The following is a 22,462-nucleotide window of genomic DNA, read 5'->3' on the forward strand; positions in this document are numbered from 1 at the left end:
ACCAAATAGAAACTCCTCGTTGTCCCTTTAAAAGTAATTTAATGTGTGAGAGACTTTAATACATAGTTGTTGCAAAACATGACTTCACTGAATTAGAGTTGCAGATGGATAAATTAACTTTGTCCAAATGTATCAAGTTGCACTACATTTTCAATCTCAGCCTCTGTGGACACTTTGGTACTGTATGCTGTAACAGGTATTAGAGTCAGTAATCCAAGGAAAGTTGATAAAATAAAAGTCAGTACACTTCCAAAAGAAGAAGAACAAGAAAAAAAAGGAAAGGAAATATTTAGTTTACATAGTTTATGTAATCCTGGAGATTTTCTGTATCTTAAGTGTTGTAAAGGCATAAATAAATATATGATGTAGACACCGGCCAGGATAAGTTAGTAAGTCTTTAATATCTCTGAGGAACAAAAGTAAAAAAAAAAACTAACACTACATTACACTACATACCATACCATGTTTCATTCATTACTTTATAATTTATCTGTCTGATTTACCTTAATTTTTTTTCAGGAGTCAAATGGCACATGAACAGTCTTTACTGTAATATCTTTGATGTTTCAGATACAACCACTAGGTGGCAGAAATTTACAGCTTACTGTATTTCTGACAATACATTCAACATGCCCTGACCTATTTTAAAATGTTAAAGCCTAGTGGATTTGTGGTGTTGAATGAGGGGCTTTTCTTTTATTTCAATAATTATTTTGCTTCTGTGAATCTGTGGTAATGTAATCATAACAAACAGCCTGGAGCAACTAACATACTGGAAGATGTACAACACTATTTCTATATACACAGACATGTGTATGTGTATGGCCTCCTTAACCCATCTGTGCTGTATTATTGCCAAAGACATGACATATTCCCACCCACACACTCACTCACTCTGATATCCTTGTAACAACTGTTAAATCCCACTGTTACTTACAAATGTACATAACATATAATGGATGTTATTGCTTCTTTGGCCTTCCTTTCATTTCATGTATTTACAGGGTACAGGCTGTTCCAATGATGTCAACTGTAGCTTGAAGTGATAATAATCACACGTTTCACCCAGAGGAACAACGTTTTGTTGAACCTTTGGTCAAGTGCCAGTTTTTATTGTATTGTCAAATAAAAGAAAACGTGTCTTGCTCAGGCAGCTACATGCAAGAAATGAATGTAATTTAAGTTGTACACACAGTAACCTGCAGTCTCAGCAGCCACAGGGATTGTAGTATGTGACTCACAAATTGTTTATCCACAGTTTTTCATTATTGCTGATGTTACGTTGTCGGGGGTTTGAATTGACTCATACTACTGGAGGGTGTGGCTGTCATTTACTGGCAGTGTCACAAACGTGGCTCACTACAGACACTGGCACAGTTCCATCTCTCCTCTCTGATTCGTGTGCACAAGGATTGTTTTCCTGAGTCAACGTAACACTTCAACACAACATGATTGTGCAACCCACTCACCAAACAGTGCAACACACTCTGCTTGCAGCACTCAGATGAAGAGTTGTGTTAATCCTCTAATAATCACTAATACTACTACACTTTCTGCTCAAAGAAGGGTTGTTTGAGTAGACATGAGGCTGGGCTTTTGTTTTTAGCATATAATAATTAGAAGGATTCATTTGAACGTCTCATATCAAATCTGATGCAATATAACATACTAGTGCCATAAATACATACATGATTATCACTATCAGAGTACAGTTCACTTTAAAGCACTACTTCTCATCTTCATCTTGCTTTCAAAACACTTCAAAATCTTTCAATCTCTAACTGTTGAATATGTTTCACATTAGCCGTTTAATGTTCGGGAAATTGTGACTGTTTCTGTATAGATTTAATTAAAGCACACAAAAGCAATGATCTATTTATATTCCGAGAATAAAGACGAATTAAATCGTACAACTTTCTGATCTGTCAGGAAAATGCTATTTTGGTAATCAAAACATTTGATATGTTTTTAATTAGTGTTTTTTTTTCTTTTTCTTTCCTGAAAACCAGACCAGTTTATTTAGTCAGTGGCTTGTGAGTCAGTGTGTAGGTATACCAATAGATCATTGACGCTAAGCTACTGAAAACTGTTGTTTCTTTGCAAGCGATACTGTAAATTTTTTGTCAAATATAATGTATTGTATTTAGTATTTTATTTATTTGCACCATAATAAAAGACAATTACAAAAAACAGAAATGAAACAATAATAGTAAGTGCGGGAGAGGTTAAAAAACCCTATATGGGCTTATAAAAAGCACCTCCCCAAGAAATATACATAAGTGCCATTTTATAGCACACACTCAAAGAAGTCAGAAATAAAAACATGGGTATGTATAAATATAAAATAATTGTATTTGACTGAGTGAGTGTATGAGCATGTAAAGAGATAATGATCCAATGACAAATATACTGGAAAAGAAACTATATAATATTTGGGTCATCCAGCTAAACTGTTTGGTTTAATGACAGAGTCAAGAAGTGTCTCGAAGCTGTTTTCTCATTCAGAATCATAGGAAAATGAACGAGGTGTTCTTGCCAAAATTCCCAACTGTTCAGATACAGCTATTTAATCATGTGCAACAACATGTCAAAAACATGTTCAAGTCTTGTTACAGTACTTCCTGGAATATTAACTTATAAATCATCACCTTGTTCGCTTTACATGTCAAAACATCTGTGTTTTAAACCTGTAGCATTCCACATAATACTTTGATCATGCCACATCTGTTACTGGCCTATACGTAGCCTGGCAGCGTCTGCCACTAATGCATGTTCAGTAGATATGTTGATGGAACTAGAAACCTTGTAAGCTACTGGCAGTGTTGGGCAAGCTACTTGGAAAATGTAGTGAGCTAAGCTACAAGTTACTCTACATGAAAGGAAGCTTCACTACACTGAAGCTACACACCAGAGAAATGTAGCAAGCTACGCTACAATAAAATGACAAAAGTAGCTTAGCTACATCAAAGCTATTTTATTTTTATTTTTATTTTATTTTTTTTTACATCAAACCAACTTCATTCCAAGTCATTGCTCTCTAGTGATCAAAAAACTTTAAGACAAACAGATCGGCAAAAAATGTTCATTTTAATAGTTTAGGCTATTTTTTTTTTTTTTAAAACTGCAAAAATAATATTTGAGTAACAGCTTCTCCTCTTGTCATTTGTCCTACCTTTTCCTGCCTAAATGCCCTTCTACACACACACACACACACCGTCTGATGTTTTCTGACTGAATTGTGAGCTTAGCTGGCGATTGTTGTGTTAACTTTGGGAAAATACCTTAATGTGAATGTGTGTCCTCTATTATAATACACACAAAGGCAGTAGTAGTAAAGAGTATAGAGTTAATTTCAAGTTATTCAACTTCTACTTGAAAACTGCTGGGTACAGCTGACAACAAAATGGATCAATCCCAGTTGTAGCATCAAATCATCTCCTCTACACCCACTCAATCAACACCTATTACTCCATAAAAGAGCAGTAGCAGTACAATAAATGAGCTGATCAAATTGAATATTCAAACACTACTTTGTCTAATCTTAGGTAATGAAACTCCAGTGTATTATTTGGTTGCACTCTCCACAGTCACAGTCTTTTTTATATCTCTGAGTGAAGTGCAAGAAACATCACATAGCCCTCCGGTTGTCATACATAAACACTGTTACGTAAAGGAAGCGGATGCTGTATGTTACACAACATGAGCACTGTTATGTCCTTATGTACACAAACACATCCTTTCACTGTCAAGTCATCTTCAACAGGATTTTTGGTATTTGGTATGCAATTAAAACAGCTGTCATTCAATAGCCCTGATAATGTCATTCTGCTGTACACACATCAATCAGGCTTTGCAGGAATTACACTAACACAAACACACACGTAGCGTACTGTTGATCAGTGAATTTAGCAAAGTATGAAAAGTGCTCTGGTTTAAACCTGTCTGTTTCTTTTCAAGAACAACACCTGCATCTCGTCCCTGCAACACCTTAGAAAATGTGTTGAGAATAGGAGGAAAAAAACACTTTAACGTGTTGCTCAATCCCTAGAAATCCCCTTCTTCCCTCCTCAGCTGGCTGCCACATGAAGCTCTATTTGCATTTCCAGTTTAAAACACTCATGTAAGAGGATACATACTGTACACATTGGTCAGTGTGTGTGGTTTTTTTTGACTTATTAATTCTTCCATACAGTATGTTGACAGAAGGACTGAGTGGAAAATTAGAAACATGAACCATGGTGTGTGTAGGCCTAAGAGCTATAAAAGTATCACATATCATGACTAGAGAACTTTAAATCATCGCCCACACACTGCAAAACACGAGTTCTTTATTCATGTAATACTGCAGGTTGTAAACACTCCCTGAAGGGACAGCAAAATGACTGAGAGTCATTTTCCAGACCAGTGTAACAGCGTCTTAATGAGTGTCATTAAGGGGGTTTTCCCCACAGCAGCCACTTCCTTTGACTCAAGATTAGTTGTGTCTACTACAGTACTTACTGTATAGCCTGCAGTCATCAATGGTGTATAGTCCTGCTTCAGGTGTGTGTACCAGTTGTAAAATATATTTTATCTGTCCGGTGGCTCGTCACTGCAGAAATGACTCATGCTGGGTATGCCCGAAATTGCTGAAGAGGATGACTGGCTGAGTGAGAAATAAGAGCACTTACTGAAGAGTCTATTAGCTCTGCCATCACATGCTGAGACACTTGGCCTATATTTTTTTTTATTTTTTTTTATGTTACTGTGCATTTTGAGTTGGAATTGTTATGCAAAGTGCGTAACGATTCCAACTGCACTGCAGAGTCCTGCTTTAATTGTTTCGTTTTTAAAGTAACCACAGTGAATGTGCCGTTATAGCTCCCGTCTGCTCAGATGCAGGTTCTTAAGGGACTTGGGATATCACTGCACAATCCTGTGGTGATGATCAACTTCCTAGCTTACTTTTAATTTAATGGTATTAAATAATTTAATATTTCCCATTTTAATGCTTAATTGTTTTAATGTTTTTAATGTTCAATGTTTAATGTTGTTTCTTAGATATCTCCTGTGCTGCTTTTTCCTATTGTCCCTTGTACAGTGTCTTTGAGTTACTTGAAAAGTGCTTATTATTTATTACCTGTGGTAGATATGTATATCTGTTTTAGGAAATGTAAAAATTATATTATTATAAATTAATTTCTTCCTTTGAATATTTACATCCAGTTATTTAAATGTTGATATGTAGAAGGTATAATGTTTATCGTGATCACCATCTTCATTTGTGATGTTGGCATGGCAACAGTTGCTAAAGCATTTAAAGTGTAACAGGCTTAGTGGCATACATTTAGCAGGATTTTGGTTCTCTGGAAGGCTTCTTTTTCTCTACAAAGAAAACACGTCATCTTTTTTTAGTCAGGGTTTTCCCCCAAAGGTTTTCATTTTTGCCATCCTGTCTGCAGCCACAAGGGGGTGAAGTGCAGCCATCATGTTGTGACATGAACGCTACATGTTCAGCAGATCGAGGCCCTTTGCTGATGAAGTGTTGCCTGTAGGATCAGATTAAGATAACCCTCACTAGTTAGTGTGATGATTCATCATAGCAGAATTATTTCATTTGAAAGGTATTAATAATTAATATTGTGAAAAATGTTTCCATAATGTTACCATATTCCCTTATTCACTATGAAAAGAAAGAACATTGAAAAGTCACCAGAGATCCCCACCAACGATTATAATAAGAATGTAATGATGATGATGGTGATGATGTAGGGATTTATACAGAAGCAAGTAATTTATTACAACCACTGCTCTGAAATATCTGTTATTGTGATCCAGAGAAAAACTTTTGGAGTGTCAGTATTTTTATATCTTCTAAAATTTTAAATCTTAAAGGGATAGTTCACCCAAAATTCAAATTTCACTCATTATCTACTCACCCTCATGTCGACTAAGGGCTGGGAGAAGTTTCAGAGTCCTCCGTGGCTTCTCTGAGTTACAGCGGGGCTCCGTGCAGCAGTGCATGTCCATATGACGGTTGAGAGCGGAGTTCACTTTTCTTCATCCAAAAAGACACACCAAAAAACATCCAAATACCTCCATGCTGCTCGTCTGTCATGTTCCTCTTGTATTGAAGCCCCGACATGAGAAATTGTTACGAAAAAAATTAAATAAGTCTATGTTTTAAGCTTGTTTGTAGCGGAAGCTCCCAGTGTTGCTCTTCCGGAATCTCGCGCGATTTGCAGAGCCGTGAACTGGGTGTCAGTGCAAATCACGCGAGATTTGCACTGACACAGGAAGAGCAGTGAACTGAGACACTGGGAGCTTCCGCTACAAACAAGCTTAAAATATAGACTTATTTAATTTTTTTCGGAACAATTTCTCATGTTGGGGCTTCAATACAAGAGGGGCATTACAGACGAGCACCATGGAGGTATTTGGATGTTTTTTGGTGTGTCTTTTTGGACGAAGAAAAGTGAGGTCCGTTTGCAACCGTCATATGGACATGCAGTGCTGCACGGAGCCCCGCTGTAACTCAGAGAAGGCACGGAGGACTCTAAAACTCTAAAACTTCTCCCAAAACTTTCTTTCAGTGTTGATTTTGGCGGCCCCTGTGGACGAAAGCGGTGGTGTTTTGTCGCATTTCCCACCGTCATGAAGACGTTTGTCTGGCCGGCGCGTGTAGATTTGTTTTGGAAACGTAGGAAAGAAGACGGGACTTGCTTTTTTTTTTTTTTTAGCAGCGTAATGTATCTATTTGTGTTGTTTCGTCAGTGGTCCGACCCGACCATGCCTTCCAGAGCTATAGAATTAGACTACTTAGAAATAGCGTATCTTCACACTGATGGGCTCATTTGCTGTTGTAGGTGACAGAGACACATCAGCAGAAACCAGAGACTTTTGCGTATCCAGTTAAAAGCTCCGTACAGGGGCTTTAAGTTCTGTATAGTGTTGCATTACATGTGTGTAACTGCCTGTCTGTACTGTCTGAAGCATAAAGCTCTGTTTCAAACTCATCAATCACACTTGACAAATACTTTACAGTCCAAACCACACAAGTCCTTATTACTTTATCATATTTATACAACAGTAACTTTATCATTATTATACTTGAGAATCATTTGGCAGGATTTCTTCATGCAAACAAAGAATGCAGCACGATAGGCTTTTTTTTTTCTCCCTCTAGTAAAAGCAAAGACTATAATTAAATTACATGTGTAGACTATAATCCAGTGTCTCCATAGGCTGAAACACAGGATGTCATAACAGTTCTAATATGCAAATCTGCTCCATCATCGATCAAGCTGTACTATTATAAATCAAAAGTTACTATAACTCATGGTGATATTATTAATTTATTAATTCTATTCAACAGCCAAACACAGTTATGGCATTCATTCTGGAAATCCAACACTGTTCAGCTCCTTATGGTTAAAGTCTGGAGACTGTGCTGGTCTGACATCATGTGAAGCTTCTGTTTCTTGTTTGTTGTGGATTGTTATCTTGTGCTACTGATGATGAGTGACAGATTAAAGGAAGAACCTGAATAATGAGTGGACGTGAGAACAGGATGATATTGCCAAGTAACATCCTTAGGGCACAAGGAGTCTCTCCGGATTTAAACACCAATGAGAAATTTTGGATGTAGAGTGCTCTTCAACAGCATCAGCAAAACAACGGATGGGGGGAATATGCCCTGATGAAAGCCTATAAGCCCAGAAAAAGGTGAGGTTTTTAATGTTCATCATGAACTAGCTGTAAAATAAAGGCTTTTTATGTGAAGAGTTGCCTTGGACCCTGTTTTGTTTAAGTTTTATCACAATCTTGACACAAGAGCAGCTTCCTGGATACTATCACTGCCACCCACATGAGTGCCCCATCTGCTGTTTTTATTGCTGCTGCTGTTTGTTTTGTTTATTTTAGATGTTACGTGGGAATAGGTTGATGTTCCCCAGTTCCTATGAACATGATGATAGTTTAACGTAGAATTTGAAGGTTAAAAAGAAGTCTGATTTTTCTGCGAGTCTGACGTCACTTGGAAGGGACACAAAACAGAGACCCTTGTACACCGAGGCCCCCCGTCACGCTGTTCTTGTTGGGACAGGAGCCGCCACATATAATTAACAGGTGGTCCTCACCACCGCTTTGCACACAGCCCTGTGGTTCTGCAGATGTACATATATCTGAGACAGTCTGACTGACTGGCTGGGATGCCGGTGTGAGGAACATGAAGATGAAGATGCTCTGGCTAATTCGTTTGACTCTTCTGGTGCCCGGCCAGACTCTCGTGATGAGCTTTCCACTCCAAAACCCAGACCACCAGCACACACAACCAACTGCTGGTTCTTCTGAAGCTGACCAGGAGTTTGCAGAGGTATTTATCCTTTTTATTCAGAGCATAATGATTTCAAAAGGTTCAAAATACAGCCTGTTCGTATTTTTCTTTTCTTTTCTTTTCTTTTCTTTTCTTTTCTTTTTTACTTTATCTACTCAGTGTAACGGACATGAGTGACTTGACTAAATTAAAACATAAAGGACCAACACATGACACTAATCAAGACATACTGTATCATAAGCTAAACAAAATTAACAAATTTGACGAGACATAACACCAAAACAGCCAAAGCATCTTTTAGGCTTTTTTAAACAGGCACACATTTTTGTCTTGAGGTGTAATTGATTCTCTTTTAAAAATAGTTTTGTTTTTTTCTTTTTTTTTCTTATGATAGTCATAGTATTTCCACCATGGTGGATAATAAAGATTTATTGTATTGTATTGTAGTATCCTGTTACTCCTAATACCTTTTCCACCACTGCATTACAAGCAGTTCTGTTCAAGCTGAATGTTTTGGATTTAATGAGGCCTGTTTTTCTGTGAACACACTCATTGTTTTTCAGTGCACAGGTTCAAATTAGCTACCTAGTTGGATATTTCTGCCCTTGGTAAATCTAAACTGGAGTAAAATGAGATGCAGTAATAATGATATGAGGTCTCACTTGGCTCCACGCTCCGTCTGACTCACTTCTCAACAAGGCAGTGACTGTCTTCAAAGCAGCAGCACTGTCCTGTGGTAACAGACACATAGATAACAGCTGACAGAGTAATGATCGGCTGCAGCCACACAGAGTCAGAGTGAAATGTAACTTTTATCAAGTAAAATAAATTTCATGATTGTCAGTGGATCTAATGACACTGATAACAAAATTACCAGATGTATATTTTCTAAAAAGAAATAAAATAATACAGTATGATGATGCTATCTCTATTAACTGAGATCACACATTTGAATTTTTCGTATTTTCTCTGTTCATTAAAATTTTAATAATATTTTCTGTAAATTTTGTGAGTATAAGCCAGTATTCAAATTCAATATGTTATGAATGAGTGAGTGTATGTTAGGAGTTGAAAGTTAATGCTTGTCCTTTTACCTTGATCAGAAATCCATCTCATTTACTCAGATAAAGCTTATTTTAAATTTCATATTTATTTAGATTAAAGGGGTTTGTATTTCAGAAATATATAAAATAAATCTTTAATATATCATATAGGCTTCAATATGAGCCTATAAGTGCTGTCTTTGTAATAATTAAGTTATTATTTGTTGGCCCAGAAGTAGTCAAATCGAATTTATCACATACACATACTGGATTTAGCCTTAAACTGAAAGATTTCTTAGTAGGCAGTCACTGTACTGGGGTCCTTAGATTGACGATTAATAATGAAAAAATATCAGAAGAAATCTCACCTGGGCTCATTTACAAATCATTCTCACACTGTCACAACTCAGCCGACATAGATGTTACGGTTAACACAGCAAAGAAACATCTGGCCATGAAATGATTGTGCAAATGTTTGCAGAGCTGCAGGCTACAGACTCTGGAGACCTTGTGTGTGTGTGTTATGGGCACCTACATGGTTATTTTCAAACAGCGTACTGTTATTAAAGGTTTAAGAAAATGTTTGGAATGTTTAAAGATTGTTGTCATTTCATGAACAATTGTATGTTATTCCTCAACTAATGTGACACTTAGAGAATCTATCCTCTACAAATTGTCTCAATCTGGTTGTGTCAGCTACTGGAATTTTTTGAAAATTAACTCAATTATCATCTTCAGGAATATCTACAACACTTCTACAGCTACCACTCCAAGTCGGAGAGGCAGAAGAGAAGTGCAGACACAGCCGAGGATGCCGACTGGAGGACTGACCTGTGTGACAAACTGCAAGGCATGCAGCGCTTCTTTGGTTTACCGCCAAGTGGAGAGCTGACCAAAGAGACTTTGGCGGTGATGAAGAAACCGCGATGTGGTTTGTCAGATGTGGAGCAATTTGAAGATAAAATTCGCTGGAAGACAAAAACCCTCAGCTACAGGTTAGAGATAAGCACAGCTGCTGATGAGATTTCCTAGGAAAAAGCAACAACACATACTGTATCAGAGTGCAATAATGAGTAAGACTGCAGTGTCCTGAGATAAATGCATCAGCATGTTTTTATTTGGCTTTTGTCCCATTTCTGATGTTTGTCTGGTAGCCTACATATTTTAGTTTTGTGGAACCAGCTAACATTTAAAAATGAACACCTAATGGAAGAAACTGATGGAAATGTATTTATTTCAGGTATAGGACCAAGTGTCAAACAAAGTGAAGACCTGTACCTAATTTCATAGACAACCATTAAATTAAATTATAGTCCATGATCTTGAGTCAATAGGGTTTATCCTCTGGGTACCAGGAATAAAATACATAAAGTAGAGCAATAAAAACTGACTTCCTGGCAAAGCTAGGAAATTCGTTTTTTGTTTTTTTTTAGTTAGTTGTGTTAGTTGTCAGGTGTTACTTACCGGTCACGCAGAAACAGAGCTACTTTCAATGCATTGTCATGGCACTTTCAACTCTCAGAGACCCACTATCATAGTTAGACTGACCACTGATGTCAGTGTGTCCTGTTACCTGTGTTAAGAGCATTGCCACATCACATCAGTTGGCTGGTGCCATAAAACACACAGTAAAGCAGTCTCTGTCCCTCAGCCAGTTGTAGTACACAAGGATTCAAGGACTTTATTTGTCATTCTGTCACATGGTACATGCCAGGACAGAAATTTAGAAAATACCCAGCAGCAACAATGCAGTATAAGGTAACAGTAGTAGTAGTCAAGGCCTGAATTGTTTTCCCAGTTTGACCATGTAGGCTACTCTCCACCACTAAAAATTTCAAAAGGGCTTGATTACAATTGATTTCTTGTACTTTTTGTTCTTCTGGTATCTCTCCATTTTGTTGAAGCAGTGATATTATCATCATGTTGTGGAACATTCCTCCATAATTTTGCCAGCAGGATTCTTTTTTATTCCTACCTACCTCCATTTCTGCCTTTAACTAGTACCATTTTATATTCCTTTCTCAGGGTAGCTGGCTCCAACCTCCCCAAATCAGCCGCCAAGGTTCACAGAGTCATCAGGTCAGCATGGAAACTCTGGTCCAGCGTCGCAGCCATGAAATTTCGCAAGCGAAGCAGGAAAGAGGCGGACATTGTCATCTCCTTTCACATTGGCGGTGAGGTCTAGAGAAGTCTCTTCACAAATCGCAAATCCTGAAACAGACACATGGCATGAAAAACACACTGAAAAACACACTGAATGTAAAGGTTAATTGCACTGTTTGTTACAGACCATAAGGATGGAGCCCCGTTTGATGGCAAAGGGGGAATCTTGGCTCATGCCTTTCTGCCTGGGTCTGGTATTGGTGGAGATGTGCACTTTGATGCTGATGAAGACTGGAGCTTTAATACTACTGGTACTAGAACTTTTTTTAAAAAGAAATCAAATTACTACAGGATATTTACATGTACGTTAATTGTGTTGCATACCTGTCTTTACCATGAATCCCTTCTCTTGACCTGTGTTTCTGCTCAAGGTTTCAACCTCTTTGCTGTGGCAGCCCATGAATTTGGCCATGCAATAGGCCTGCCCCACTCATCTGACCCGGGAGCCGTCATGTACCCTGTGTACAACTTTGCTCCTAATTATGAGCTGCAGCTCTCCTTCCGCGATGTCAAAGACGTACAACATCTGTATGGTGAGTTGAGCTGCAATCAAAAGATGGAGAATTATTTCACCACTGGGGTTCAGAAATGTTGCAAAACAGACAAACATAAGTGAGAGCTGCACCATACGCTGTGACTACACTGTAAGGCAGACTGTAGCTATACTTAAGTTTAATTCACATTTGAGTGCAGACATAGGCTATATTGGATAGATTTTGCATGTAAAATATTGAAACATCAGTTTAGTAACACATACAGTAATATACTTAAGTAATTACACAGTCAATTGTTGCGGTATTGTACCAGCTCAAAACCGCCTATGTTTCATCACAATAGTGATGAAATGTCCAGAGAACATGAAGTCATTATATAAAGTGACAGCATCAGAGATATGTGGAAATCTATTTTCCCATATGAGTTACAGAATTTCGGTTGGCTATTGGACATGTGTTTTTGTTTGTTATGTTTTGCTTTAGTCCTTTTACCTTTAACAAAATGACAGGGTCTTGTTGTTTCTGTGAAAAGACACCTTTCTTTCATATGACTTGCCTGCAGGTACCAGTCCCAGATTTGCTTCGCTATTTTCAAAAAAGCCTCCTCCAAGAACCCCTGACAAATGTGATCCAGATTTGTCATTTGACGCTGTAACAGAATTACAACAGGAAGTCCTGTTTTTCAAAGACAGGTATGTAAACTGTCCCAGTATGAAGGAGGACAGACTTGATTCTCATGTCCTTAGTGCAATGATATGAGAACAAACAGTAATAAGAATTATGTGTGAGATCATTTTCTGCCTTTTCAGATTCTTGTGGCGGAAGCATCCTCAGTTTGAAGAGACAGGACTTACTCTGATCAGCAGTCTGTGGCCAGACAATGTACCTGCCTCCTTGGATGCTGCCTATCAGAATGTGGAGGGAAATCTACTTGTGTTTTTCAAAGGTAAAATAATAAAACATCCCTAAAAACCATCGTGAGTGTGAAGTATCTAAATGTGTGACAGTAGTGTTTTGTGTCCTACAGGCCATCAGTACTGGATGCTGAGGCAGCTGACACTCCAGGAAGGTTATCCCAGAAACATCTCAGATTTGGGTTTCCCCTCCAGAATAAAATCTGTAGATGCTGCTCTTCATTTCAGAGCTAAGCGCTACACTGTGTTCTTCACTGGCCACGAGTGTTGGAAGTACGTGAAATCCCACAATTTTCCACAGCTGGTTGCTCCTTAGCGTTAGCGTTATATAGCCTACAACTTCTTTAAGAGTTATTTAGTCAGTAGCAGACTGTAATACTAACAAACTACAAAGATGCAGGTCAACAGTATCCTGCAAATGTGTATGCAGAGCAATTAGTGGTCAGTCAGCACTGTGATTTACAAGGAGCTACATGTCTGGGAGACAGAGACAGATCTCACACTGTTTCCTTTTTCCCCTTATATGTAGATACAATGATCAGGAGCAGATGATGGAGGGATCACCAGCACTCATAGAGACGCTGTGGCCTGGGATTCCAACTCCCATTGATGCAGCTGTCTTCTATACAGGTAGCCTAGTTAAATATACCATCTTTTTCTGCATTCAGTTTTTTTTTAAAGTAGCAAAAAAGGTGGTTTGGCACTTTTAATAAATGAAATATGGAACAAAAAGTAGGTAATAGCCTAAAAAGGAGTTTCTGCACTGCAAAAACTCAAAATCTTTCCAAGAATATTTATCTTATTTCTTGTCAAAATGTCTCATTTCTAGTCGAAACTAATCTCTTTCCACTTAAAATAAGACTCATCACCTAAAAATGTTCTTGTTTTTAGATCATTTTCACTTGTTTCAAACAAATTTTCAATTTAAATAAGTAGAAAAATCTGCCAGTGAAAGCAAGGTTTTTGTGTTTGCTTCACTATCAGATTTTTCTACTTATTTCAAGTGAAAATATGCTTGAAATAAGTACAAAGTGTCTAAATACAAGCTACTTTTAATGTGATGAGTCTTATTTTAAGTATAATGAGATTTGTTTTGACTAGAAATAAGACAAATATTCTTGGTAAGATATTTGAGTTTTTGCAGTGTATGCGGTGGAGCAATGATGTTTTAAAAATGGTGTAAAGCATTACAGTACATATTTGATTAATATGTTATTATGTCGGATCTTGATGCCCCTCAGGATTTGTGCACTTCTTCAAGGGAAATATCCACTACAAATATGATTCCAACACCAAACGCGTGGTCTCAACCAGTCCTGCTAACGACATGCTGGACTGCAGGAAGGATGACAATGAAACACTGACAGAGAGATGATGAAGAAAGGAAGATGATGATGTTGTCATAGTTGTAATGGATGATGTTGGTGCTGTGCATCTGCTTGGCATCATGTTCATACAGTACAGTCATAACCTAATATTCTTACTTACTGATAAATAATAGGGAAGTGGTTGAAAGTATTACATTATAATGTGCAATGTTGTAATGATGACACATGTACCTTGTATCAAAGTACAGTTTTTTGTGTTTGGTTTAAAACCTTTAAAATGTTTTATGGTTTTGTATAATACACTGTGCTGCTATGTTTTCTTGAATGCTACAAAGATACTCTTTTTTCACCATGAAAAATGTGTTTTCAATCACAACACATTCCCGAGTTCCTCCAACTCATAAAGAATGGATGGAATATTACAACAACCTGCAGTTGATTAAACTTTTTTATTTATTTTTTATAATCAAACCATTGGGAGTTACAGCGAAAAAGATAAGAAAGCCGTGATTAACCGTGATGTGTGAGTGTTCCCATATACAGTTTTTTGAGACAAAAATATGGGAACCACAGTCACCCCGAGAGAGAGAGACGCCCCATAATCCAGGCAGGTTGACCCCATCCGGCCTCACATGTCCCCACCCTAACTCTGGCATAAAACCATACAAAGAAAGTAGAAAAGTAAAACAAACAAACAAACCAAATAATTACGGGGAGGGAAATGTCCATGGCATGATGTTGTGTCCGATTTAAAGTTGAGATGTTGCTCTATAGCTATTGAAACGCTGTCCTGTAAGGGAGCTGAGCCAGTGAATTATTTTACATTTATCGTTTTGGGTAACACTTTACAATAAGGGTCCCTTAATTAACGCTAGTTAGTACATTATTAAGCATTAATTAACTGTTTACAGATATATTAACAATCATTACTATGTATTACTTAACATTAGGAAACACATTAATTAATGTAGCCTATTAGTAAGCAGTTATTAATGTTTACTACTCAAAGTTAGTTTATTTGTTTATTTTAATTGGATCCCCATTAGCGGCTGCACAGCAGCCACTAATCTATTCATCAATTATTAAGCATAATAATGTAATTAGTTATCATTATGTATGCATTACTCAGCATTAATTATACATTAGTTAATATATTAATGTTTAATAATGTGCAGGGCCGTTGCTAGGAATTCTGGGCCCCCTGAAAGAATACTAAAGTGGGCCCCTGCCCCCTGACTTTTCCACTTTTTTTCTTAGACTACGTACGTATTATAATTTTTTATTTAGCCTACTTTGTTTTGATGCTAATGCAGCATTACTATGAGTATTAGTCAGGGTCTAAGCAGAATAATTCTAATTCTGTCATATAAAGATTAGACTACTGGGGGGTTTTGTGGGCCCCACTGGGCGCTGGGCCCCTAGAATTATCATCACCCTCCTCCCCTATACAACGGCCCTGATAATGTGCTAACTAACGTTAATAAAGGGACCCTTATTGTAAAGTGTTACCTAGTTTTGTAAGATTATCTTCTTGGTGTTAGAGAAATAAGGAATAGGTTTTTGAATTTGAATGGGAAAGCTGCTCATGTGGCAAGGCAAGGCAGTGCAAATTTATTGGTAGTGACGGTTTTTATAAACAGTTTGTCTTAAAAGGCTTTACACAGTATTATGGCAACATCCGCACATCGACTGAAGAAAAATTCCTAAGAAAAACTTTTAACAGGGAAAACAAATTAGAGAACCCACAGGGAGAGAAACAAAGGAGGGGATCCCTCAACCAGGACGGGCAGACATGCAACAGTTGTTGTGTACAAACAAGAAAAGAGTTTACAACACGGAATTTGGGAAACACATGGAAATGCTTAACAAGACCTGATGAAGGCCGCTTCCGATGGGCATGAAAGGCAGGGAGGGGTTGGTGGTTATGGTGGTGACACATGGATTCTGCAGCCTATAGGACCATGCTGACTAGAGGAGGTGAACTGGTTGACGTAATCACATAATTACCATGGTATAATCTGCATCATTACAGTGACGGTGATGAACTTTTACGCTGGAAAATCATTGGAGAGGTTTTCCACAGAAAGAGTTTGTGGCATTTCTACATCAAATGGTAACATAAATAAAAGTTTACAGTGACTGTGATATCCGTAACTGTCCGAGATTATCATTGCAGATTGTCAGTCTACCAGCGGATTAAGTGTAATTGAATGGAAAATTTCCCACATTGAATGCAAATGGGAGAATCATCTATTACAGTGACGCAAAGGTGCAATGCCATCACGCTTACAGCGAGTTTGATTTTTCTTCAGAAAAGCAATGTTTGATTTCCTTTATTATCCAGAAGGTATTTCTCAATTCCCTGACTCAAGGGGCTGGTTACTCATCATGTCCAGTCTCCAGCTTATATAGCAGCTCTGCAACACAGGCAAGTCACATTCGACGAAAGAAACATGAAGACTTTCAACCTGATCCTACTACTAAGCCTGGCAGTCGCAGTTTACTGCATGCCTCGACCACAGGCCGCTCCGCAAGATGAGAGTTTTGCAGAGGTTTGTTCGCTTCACTTATGAATGCATTTATTTTCTTTTGCATCAAAGTTGTTAGAGGTCTCTGAATATTTAATTATTACAGACACATTATAGCTCAGCTGCTTATTCTCTGTTGTGAAGAAACAGGCCTCTTATTCCAGCAGCAGCAGTGTGTAGTATCTAACTTATTTTCTTTTGCAGAACTACCTGAAGAAATTCTACAACCTAAAAGAGAAGACTGGTCCAAGGGTCAGACGGGAGATCAGCCCAATGAATGAGAAGCTGAGTGAGATGCAGAGATTCTTCGGTCTCCAGATCACCGGGACGTTGGACGCTGACACCATGGCTGTGATGAAGAAACCTCGCTGTGGCGTACCAGACACCAAGATTGGAGGTTATTCCACATCTGGATACAAGTGGCAGAAAAACAGCCTTACCTACAGGTGAGTGACTAAAATAATGCGTTTTAGGATGCAACTTCAGACAAAGCAAGTCATTCAGTCATTCATTCATAACCTTTATTTGAACTCGGAGATATATTAAGGAGCAACCTCATTTACAATATAGCCGAGATGAAACACAGAACATATAAAGACAGAAGACAAAACAATTGAGACATACATAAATATTCATAACAACATAACAAACATACATAAGCATAACTTGAATACAGAAGTGTAGTTAAAAGCAGGAGCAGTTAGAGGTCAAATATGCTGTAATTATGGATTTAAATTGCCCTATTGATAAAAGTGAGGTAAGTTTCAGATGATTTTGCATAGAATTCCAGGTTGTAGGTGCAACAGTAAGAAATACTAGTCTTTCCAAGTTCAGTGTTGACAGAGGGAACCTGCAGTGTGAGCCAGTCTTTTGAGCGTGTGCGATGGGGACCTGCATTAAAAAATACTAGCGAGTTAACCATCTAAATAGTAGCCCAAAAGACACACTTCCCTTTAAAACATTAAAAACCCAAGAGCTGAACCCGGAAAACAGCCCCCTCACTCAGCTGATGGAGAAACTCAGTAACCTGGCTCCCATCAGCTCAGCCTCAAAACACCAGAGAATAAAAATTATCATTAATCAATCAAAAGATTTATATTTAGAATATTGGGAAAAGAAAAGAAAAACCCAAAGCAGACTAAATTGTTATTTAACTCTAAACAGAGAATATAAATTGGCCGAATACCTCCACTCTGTTAGAGACATAAAACAAAGACTGATCCTGACCAAGTACAGGCTGAGTGACCACCAGCTCGCTGTAGAGAAAGGACGACACCGACAGACATGGCTGCCCAGAGAACAGCGACTATGTGCTCACTGCTCCACAGGGGAGATAGAGACAGAGATGCACTTCCTGCTCCACTGTGAGAAATACTCTTTAATAAGAGACTCTCACTTTAAAGAAATAACTAAGCCAATCAAAAGATTCCACCTGCTAACACCAGAGGAGAAAATGTCAGTCCTGCTAGGAGAAGGGACAGCAGCTCCTCTGGCAGCCAGGTATGTGTCTGCTTGCCACAACCTGAGGGACTCTTTAGCATCCTGACTTGCACCATTGTTTGTACCTGATTGTACTGGATTATATTGTGGTGTAGTTTTATGGAATATTGTTTATTTGTTATTGAATATTGAGATGTGTATATGTACTGTATATATGTTATATTGAAATGTATTTGTGAGTGGTTTGTGCAGTGCTTTGGCAACAACGGGTTTCTGTTCATGCCAATAAAGCTACTTGAATTGAATTGAATTGAATTGATATAAGATGGTAAAAGACCAGTGAGAGCTTTAAAAATAAATAAAATCCAGTGTTGATCACGCCTATATATATATATAAGTATATCCTAGGTACATCTAAATCTTTTTTTCCCTGTCCTACAGGATTGAGAACCACACACCTGACATGTCAGTGGCAGAGGTGGATGACTCTATAGCAAGAGCTCTGCAGGTCTGGGCCAACGTCACTCCTCTGAGGTTCACCAGGATCTACAGCGGCACTGCTGACATCATGATCTCCTTTCCCCGTGGAGGTGAGTTGTCATGTCCTATAATGCATCTTAGCCTTTGGTCTCTGAGTCTTGAATCACATTTGACAAAAAAAAGAAAGAAAAAAAACTTTTCACATTATTTCTGCTTATTCTTTGCATCTGGATTTGATTTTGAACATCTGACATGAACATCTCTTGCTCAACAGACCATGGAGATAATTCCCCCTTTGACGGCCCTGGTGGTACTCTGGCTCATGCCTTCGTCCCATCTGATGGACTTGGAGGAGACGCCCATTTTGATGATGATGAGACCTTCACCTTCCGCTCACGCATGGGTATGTTCATAATACATATGGAGTATCATGTCTTTATTTCATTTGCCCCAATTAACTTCTAAAACTGTGCTTTCTGCTTCAGGCTACATCCTCTTCTTGGTCGCTGCCCATGAGTTTGGCCACTCTCTGGGTTTGTCTCACTCTCAGGATGCCGGTGCTCTCATGTTCCCTATGTACTCACACAGAAACCCCGACACCTTTGTTCTGCCCCAGGACGATGTCAAAGGCATCCAGTCTCTCTATGGTTGGTACTAGCTGACTGGACTATCACTGTTTCTCTGCACAAACAATATTTGGTCAAAAAATGAGTCTACCTAGTGATTTTCATGGTGTTATTTATCCTACAGGTCCAAATCCCGACAAGGATCCTCTTGAGCCTCCCGGCCCGACTGCCCCCGCCACCCCTGATGCCTGTGATTCATCCTTGGTATTGGACGCTGTTGCCACCCTCAGAGGAGAGATGATCTTCTTCAAGGACAGGTATATTGCAGACAATGAATGATCAAATATATGAATGCTGAAGTATATTGTGTGTTTTATTGAGTGTTTTTCTTTGGCCTCTGAATTAATTTATGTTCTTTTATATCTGCTCTCAGCTTCCTCTGGCGTGGCCACCCCCAGAGTGACAAACCTCAGCAAAGTTTCATCACAAACTTCTGGCCTGAGGCACCTGTAAATATTGACGCTGCTTACGAGAGCCGAGAATTAGACAGTATCATGCTCTTTAAAGGTATAGTACTATTGTCACACTACGTTAATGTCTGAATTATTAATCTGTTTGCACAGTATATCAACTAATATGCTTTTTTTTTGTTTGTTTGTTTTTGACTGATATGTTTTTTTAATTTCTACAACACATCACATCACACGCATGTTGAATTTCTTGCAGGTCGCAAAGTGTGGGCTTTCAGTGGCTACGATCTCCTACCTGGCTATCCTAAGTCAATTTCCAGTCTGGGTCTGCCTGAAACTGTGAAGAAAGTTGATGCTGCTCTCTATAATGCAGAAACTGGCAAGACTCTGTTTTTTGTCGGCGCCAATTACTACAGGTGTGTTTAAATCAAATCATGTGACCAACAAATTTAGATATTATGTTGACTGAGATTTTTTCTTTTTAATTATGTATCATCAAATAATTATCTAATTTCTGACCATGTTTTTTCAGTTACGATGAGGTCAAGAAGACCATGGACCAGGGATTCCCCAAGAGACTGGACGAGACCTTCTCTGGACTGACCAGCAAGGTGACGGCAGCTTTCCAGTATGGAGGTGAGTAACAGTCAAGGTTGTTGATTGTTGTTGTTGCTTCAAATGTTCACATTTCAATATACCGCCTAACATCTGTAACATCTGTGTCCTGCAGGTTATGCCTACATCTACAGTGGCTCCTCCATGTTTGAGTACAGCCTGTGGTCTGGGAGGATGCTCCGTTTGCTGGGGAACGACTACTTCTTGCGCTGCATCCGTTTCTAGGCCACGTCATTGCCTCAGAAGTTTGTGTAGCTCCTCTAAATAACAATAAGGACTTGAAAGTTCCATAATACATAATTTAATACTTTATACAGGATTTGCACCTTTACAGAAAACAGCACCTTATCTATTTTCAACTGTTTAAGCAGTTTTTAAGCAGTTTTTACTGTTTAAGCATTGTTGCTATTTTTGTTGCACCATTATCTGTGAAAAATAATTAATTTAAACATTATTTTAAACATTATTAATTTATTGATACATTTTAATTAACTTGAACTGTGGAACTTTACTCAATTTTTGTTTTATGAGTGTATGCAAATTGTTGACATAAATGTGACGTAAATCCAGATGATGTTTTATACAAGTTAGCAAATTTGTGAAAGTTTGTTAATGTGCATTTGAAACCATGTTTTGTTGTTATTTTATATAACTACTGAAGATCAAAATAACAACGTACACTCTGTACTGCTTACCAGGATATTGATATATTACTGACTTTCAGCACTGGTCAGTCAAATTGAATAAACTATTCCTCAATGAAAAATACAGAAATGTATTGTATATTTTGTCTAGATGTTATTGTTTAACAGTGAGTTTGACTGCTTTGTGGTAATGAGCAGTTTATAAGGGTTAAGGCAGTGTTTTTCAACCTTGGGGTCGGGACCCCACGTGGGGTTGCCTGGAATTCAAATGGGGTCCCCTAAAATGTCTATGATTAAAAAAAAAATACAGATAAAAATATTATTATCACCTAATTATTATTCTTTTTAAATTATGATTAAAACACCATGCACAATCTTAAACAATTGTATTCTATACTTTCACTTTCTCAAATATAAATCCAGTTCAAATAAAATGCAGAATATAAAAATATCTTGATTGACAGTTGCCAGAAATTTGTGATGTCAAAATGCCAAAACGGTCAGCCAACTTTGTATCTACAACACACACAACACATGACAATGGCCACATCAAACCACAGAAGCACCGGAGTACAACATCAAGCACTCAGTCAAAAGACATGTTGTGGCTATTGACGTAATGATCTTACTACTATAAGCATATCAGGACCTGACCTGCTGGGTGGGGGTTTGGTGTCTCTCAGCACATTTTTTTTAAAGGGGTAGTTCAACATTTTGGCAAATTGGTTTTAGCAGTAGGTTTGTTTAATTGTTGGTGCAAGCTATTTTTAGAACGGCGGAGCAGAGTCGTGAGCTGCTCAGAGCTACGCTACAGAGTCTAATAGGATTTCTTGGTTTCCCTCATGAAACTAATCAAATACACAATCCAACAACTCCAAAACGCTCTCATGGACAAGTTGTGACCAGGGTGCTTCTGCTGTACCAGTGCACCCAGGTCTCCCTCGCAAAAGAGATTTAATCTCAAGGGACTTTCCTGGTAAAATAAAGGTTGAAAAAAACAAAAAACATTCACCATTAAAACGGAACGTATGAGTTGTTTTCGAGGTAAAAACAGAGACTGCTTGCCGAAAAACTGCCTCCGACAGGAACGTGCATCAGCAGTTTGGGATGAATTTACCTCGAAAACAACTCTGTCTTGTGACGTTCCATTATTATCTCATAGCGTGGTGAATGTGCAGGTCACAACTTGTCCACCAGAGTGTAACAAACCTACTCCTAAGACTATAGTTATTATGGCAATGGGCCAATTTACCAAAATGTTGAACTATCCCTTTAAATGACCCTTATTTTTGTTGTATTAAGTTATATAATTCTGTTCAATAATTTCTGGTAACAAAACTACTGTATGCTCGTGTGACAGTTGAGGTCCCTGTCACTATGCCCCCAATTGATCATGCGCCCTGGCCACTTGGCCAAGGGGATGTCCCTTTGGCCAAGTGGCAAGCGCGCATGACTCTTACCGG

General features: G+C 38.3%; 2 protein-coding genes across 2 annotated transcripts; both read left to right on the forward strand.

The window, feature by feature from the left end:
- Nucleotides 1-10,148: 10,148 nt before the first annotated feature.
- Nucleotides 10,149-14,310, forward strand: LOC146974061 (neutrophil collagenase). The gene is made up of 9 exons (XM_085797135.1): nucleotides 10,149-10,352; nucleotides 11,383-11,531; nucleotides 11,646-11,771; nucleotides 11,892-12,053; nucleotides 12,577-12,706; nucleotides 12,824-12,960; nucleotides 13,042-13,201; nucleotides 13,458-13,558; nucleotides 14,170-14,310. Exons 1-9 carry the CDS (start codon nucleotides 10,210-10,212, stop codon nucleotides 14,301-14,303), a joined length of 1,242 nt encoding a protein of 413 aa, XP_085653261.1. The 5' UTR covers nucleotides 10,149-10,209; the 3' UTR covers nucleotides 14,304-14,310.
- Nucleotides 14,311-16,692: 2,382 nt separating this feature from the next.
- Nucleotides 16,693-21,059, forward strand: LOC146974062 (matrix metalloproteinase-18-like). Its single transcript, XM_085797134.1, has 10 exons — nucleotides 16,693-16,808; nucleotides 16,989-17,230; nucleotides 18,666-18,814; nucleotides 18,979-19,107; nucleotides 19,190-19,351; nucleotides 19,455-19,587; nucleotides 19,704-19,837; nucleotides 19,997-20,156; nucleotides 20,273-20,376; nucleotides 20,471-21,059. Exons 1-10 carry the CDS (start codon nucleotides 16,710-16,712, stop codon nucleotides 20,578-20,580), a joined length of 1,422 nt encoding a protein of 473 aa, XP_085653260.1. The 5' UTR covers nucleotides 16,693-16,709; the 3' UTR covers nucleotides 20,581-21,059.
- The last annotated feature ends 1,403 nt before the right edge of the window (nucleotides 21,060-22,462 follow it).

This window comes from Trachurus japonicus, chromosome 14 (genome assembly GCF_045865225.1).
Source record: "Trachurus japonicus isolate A0001 chromosome 14, Traja_1.0".
Classification (NCBI taxonomy): domain Eukaryota; kingdom Metazoa; phylum Chordata; class Actinopteri; order Carangiformes; family Carangidae; genus Trachurus; species Trachurus japonicus.

Coding starts and splice junctions, on each gene's coding strand:
- LOC146974061 (XM_085797135.1), top strand. CDS start 10,210: ATGCAGCGCTTCTTTGGTTTACCGCCAAGTGGAGAGCTGACCAAAGAG. Junction 11,532..11,645: donor CATCTCCTTTCACATTGGCG/GTGAGGTCTAGA, acceptor TGTTTGTTACAG/ACCATAAGGATGGAGCCCCG. Junction 13,559..14,169: donor TGCAGCTGTCTTCTATACAG/GTAGCCTAGTTA, acceptor GATGCCCCTCAG/GATTTGTGCACTTCTTCAAG.
- LOC146974062 (XM_085797134.1), top strand. CDS start 16,710: ATGAAGACTTTCAACCTGATCCTACTACTAAGCCTGGCAGTCGCAGTT. Junction 17,231..18,665: donor AAAAACAGCCTTACCTACAG/GTGAGTGACTAA, acceptor CCTGTCCTACAG/GATTGAGAACCACACACCTG. Junction 18,815..18,978: donor GATCTCCTTTCCCCGTGGAG/GTGAGTTGTCAT, acceptor CTTGCTCAACAG/ACCATGGAGATAATTCCCCC.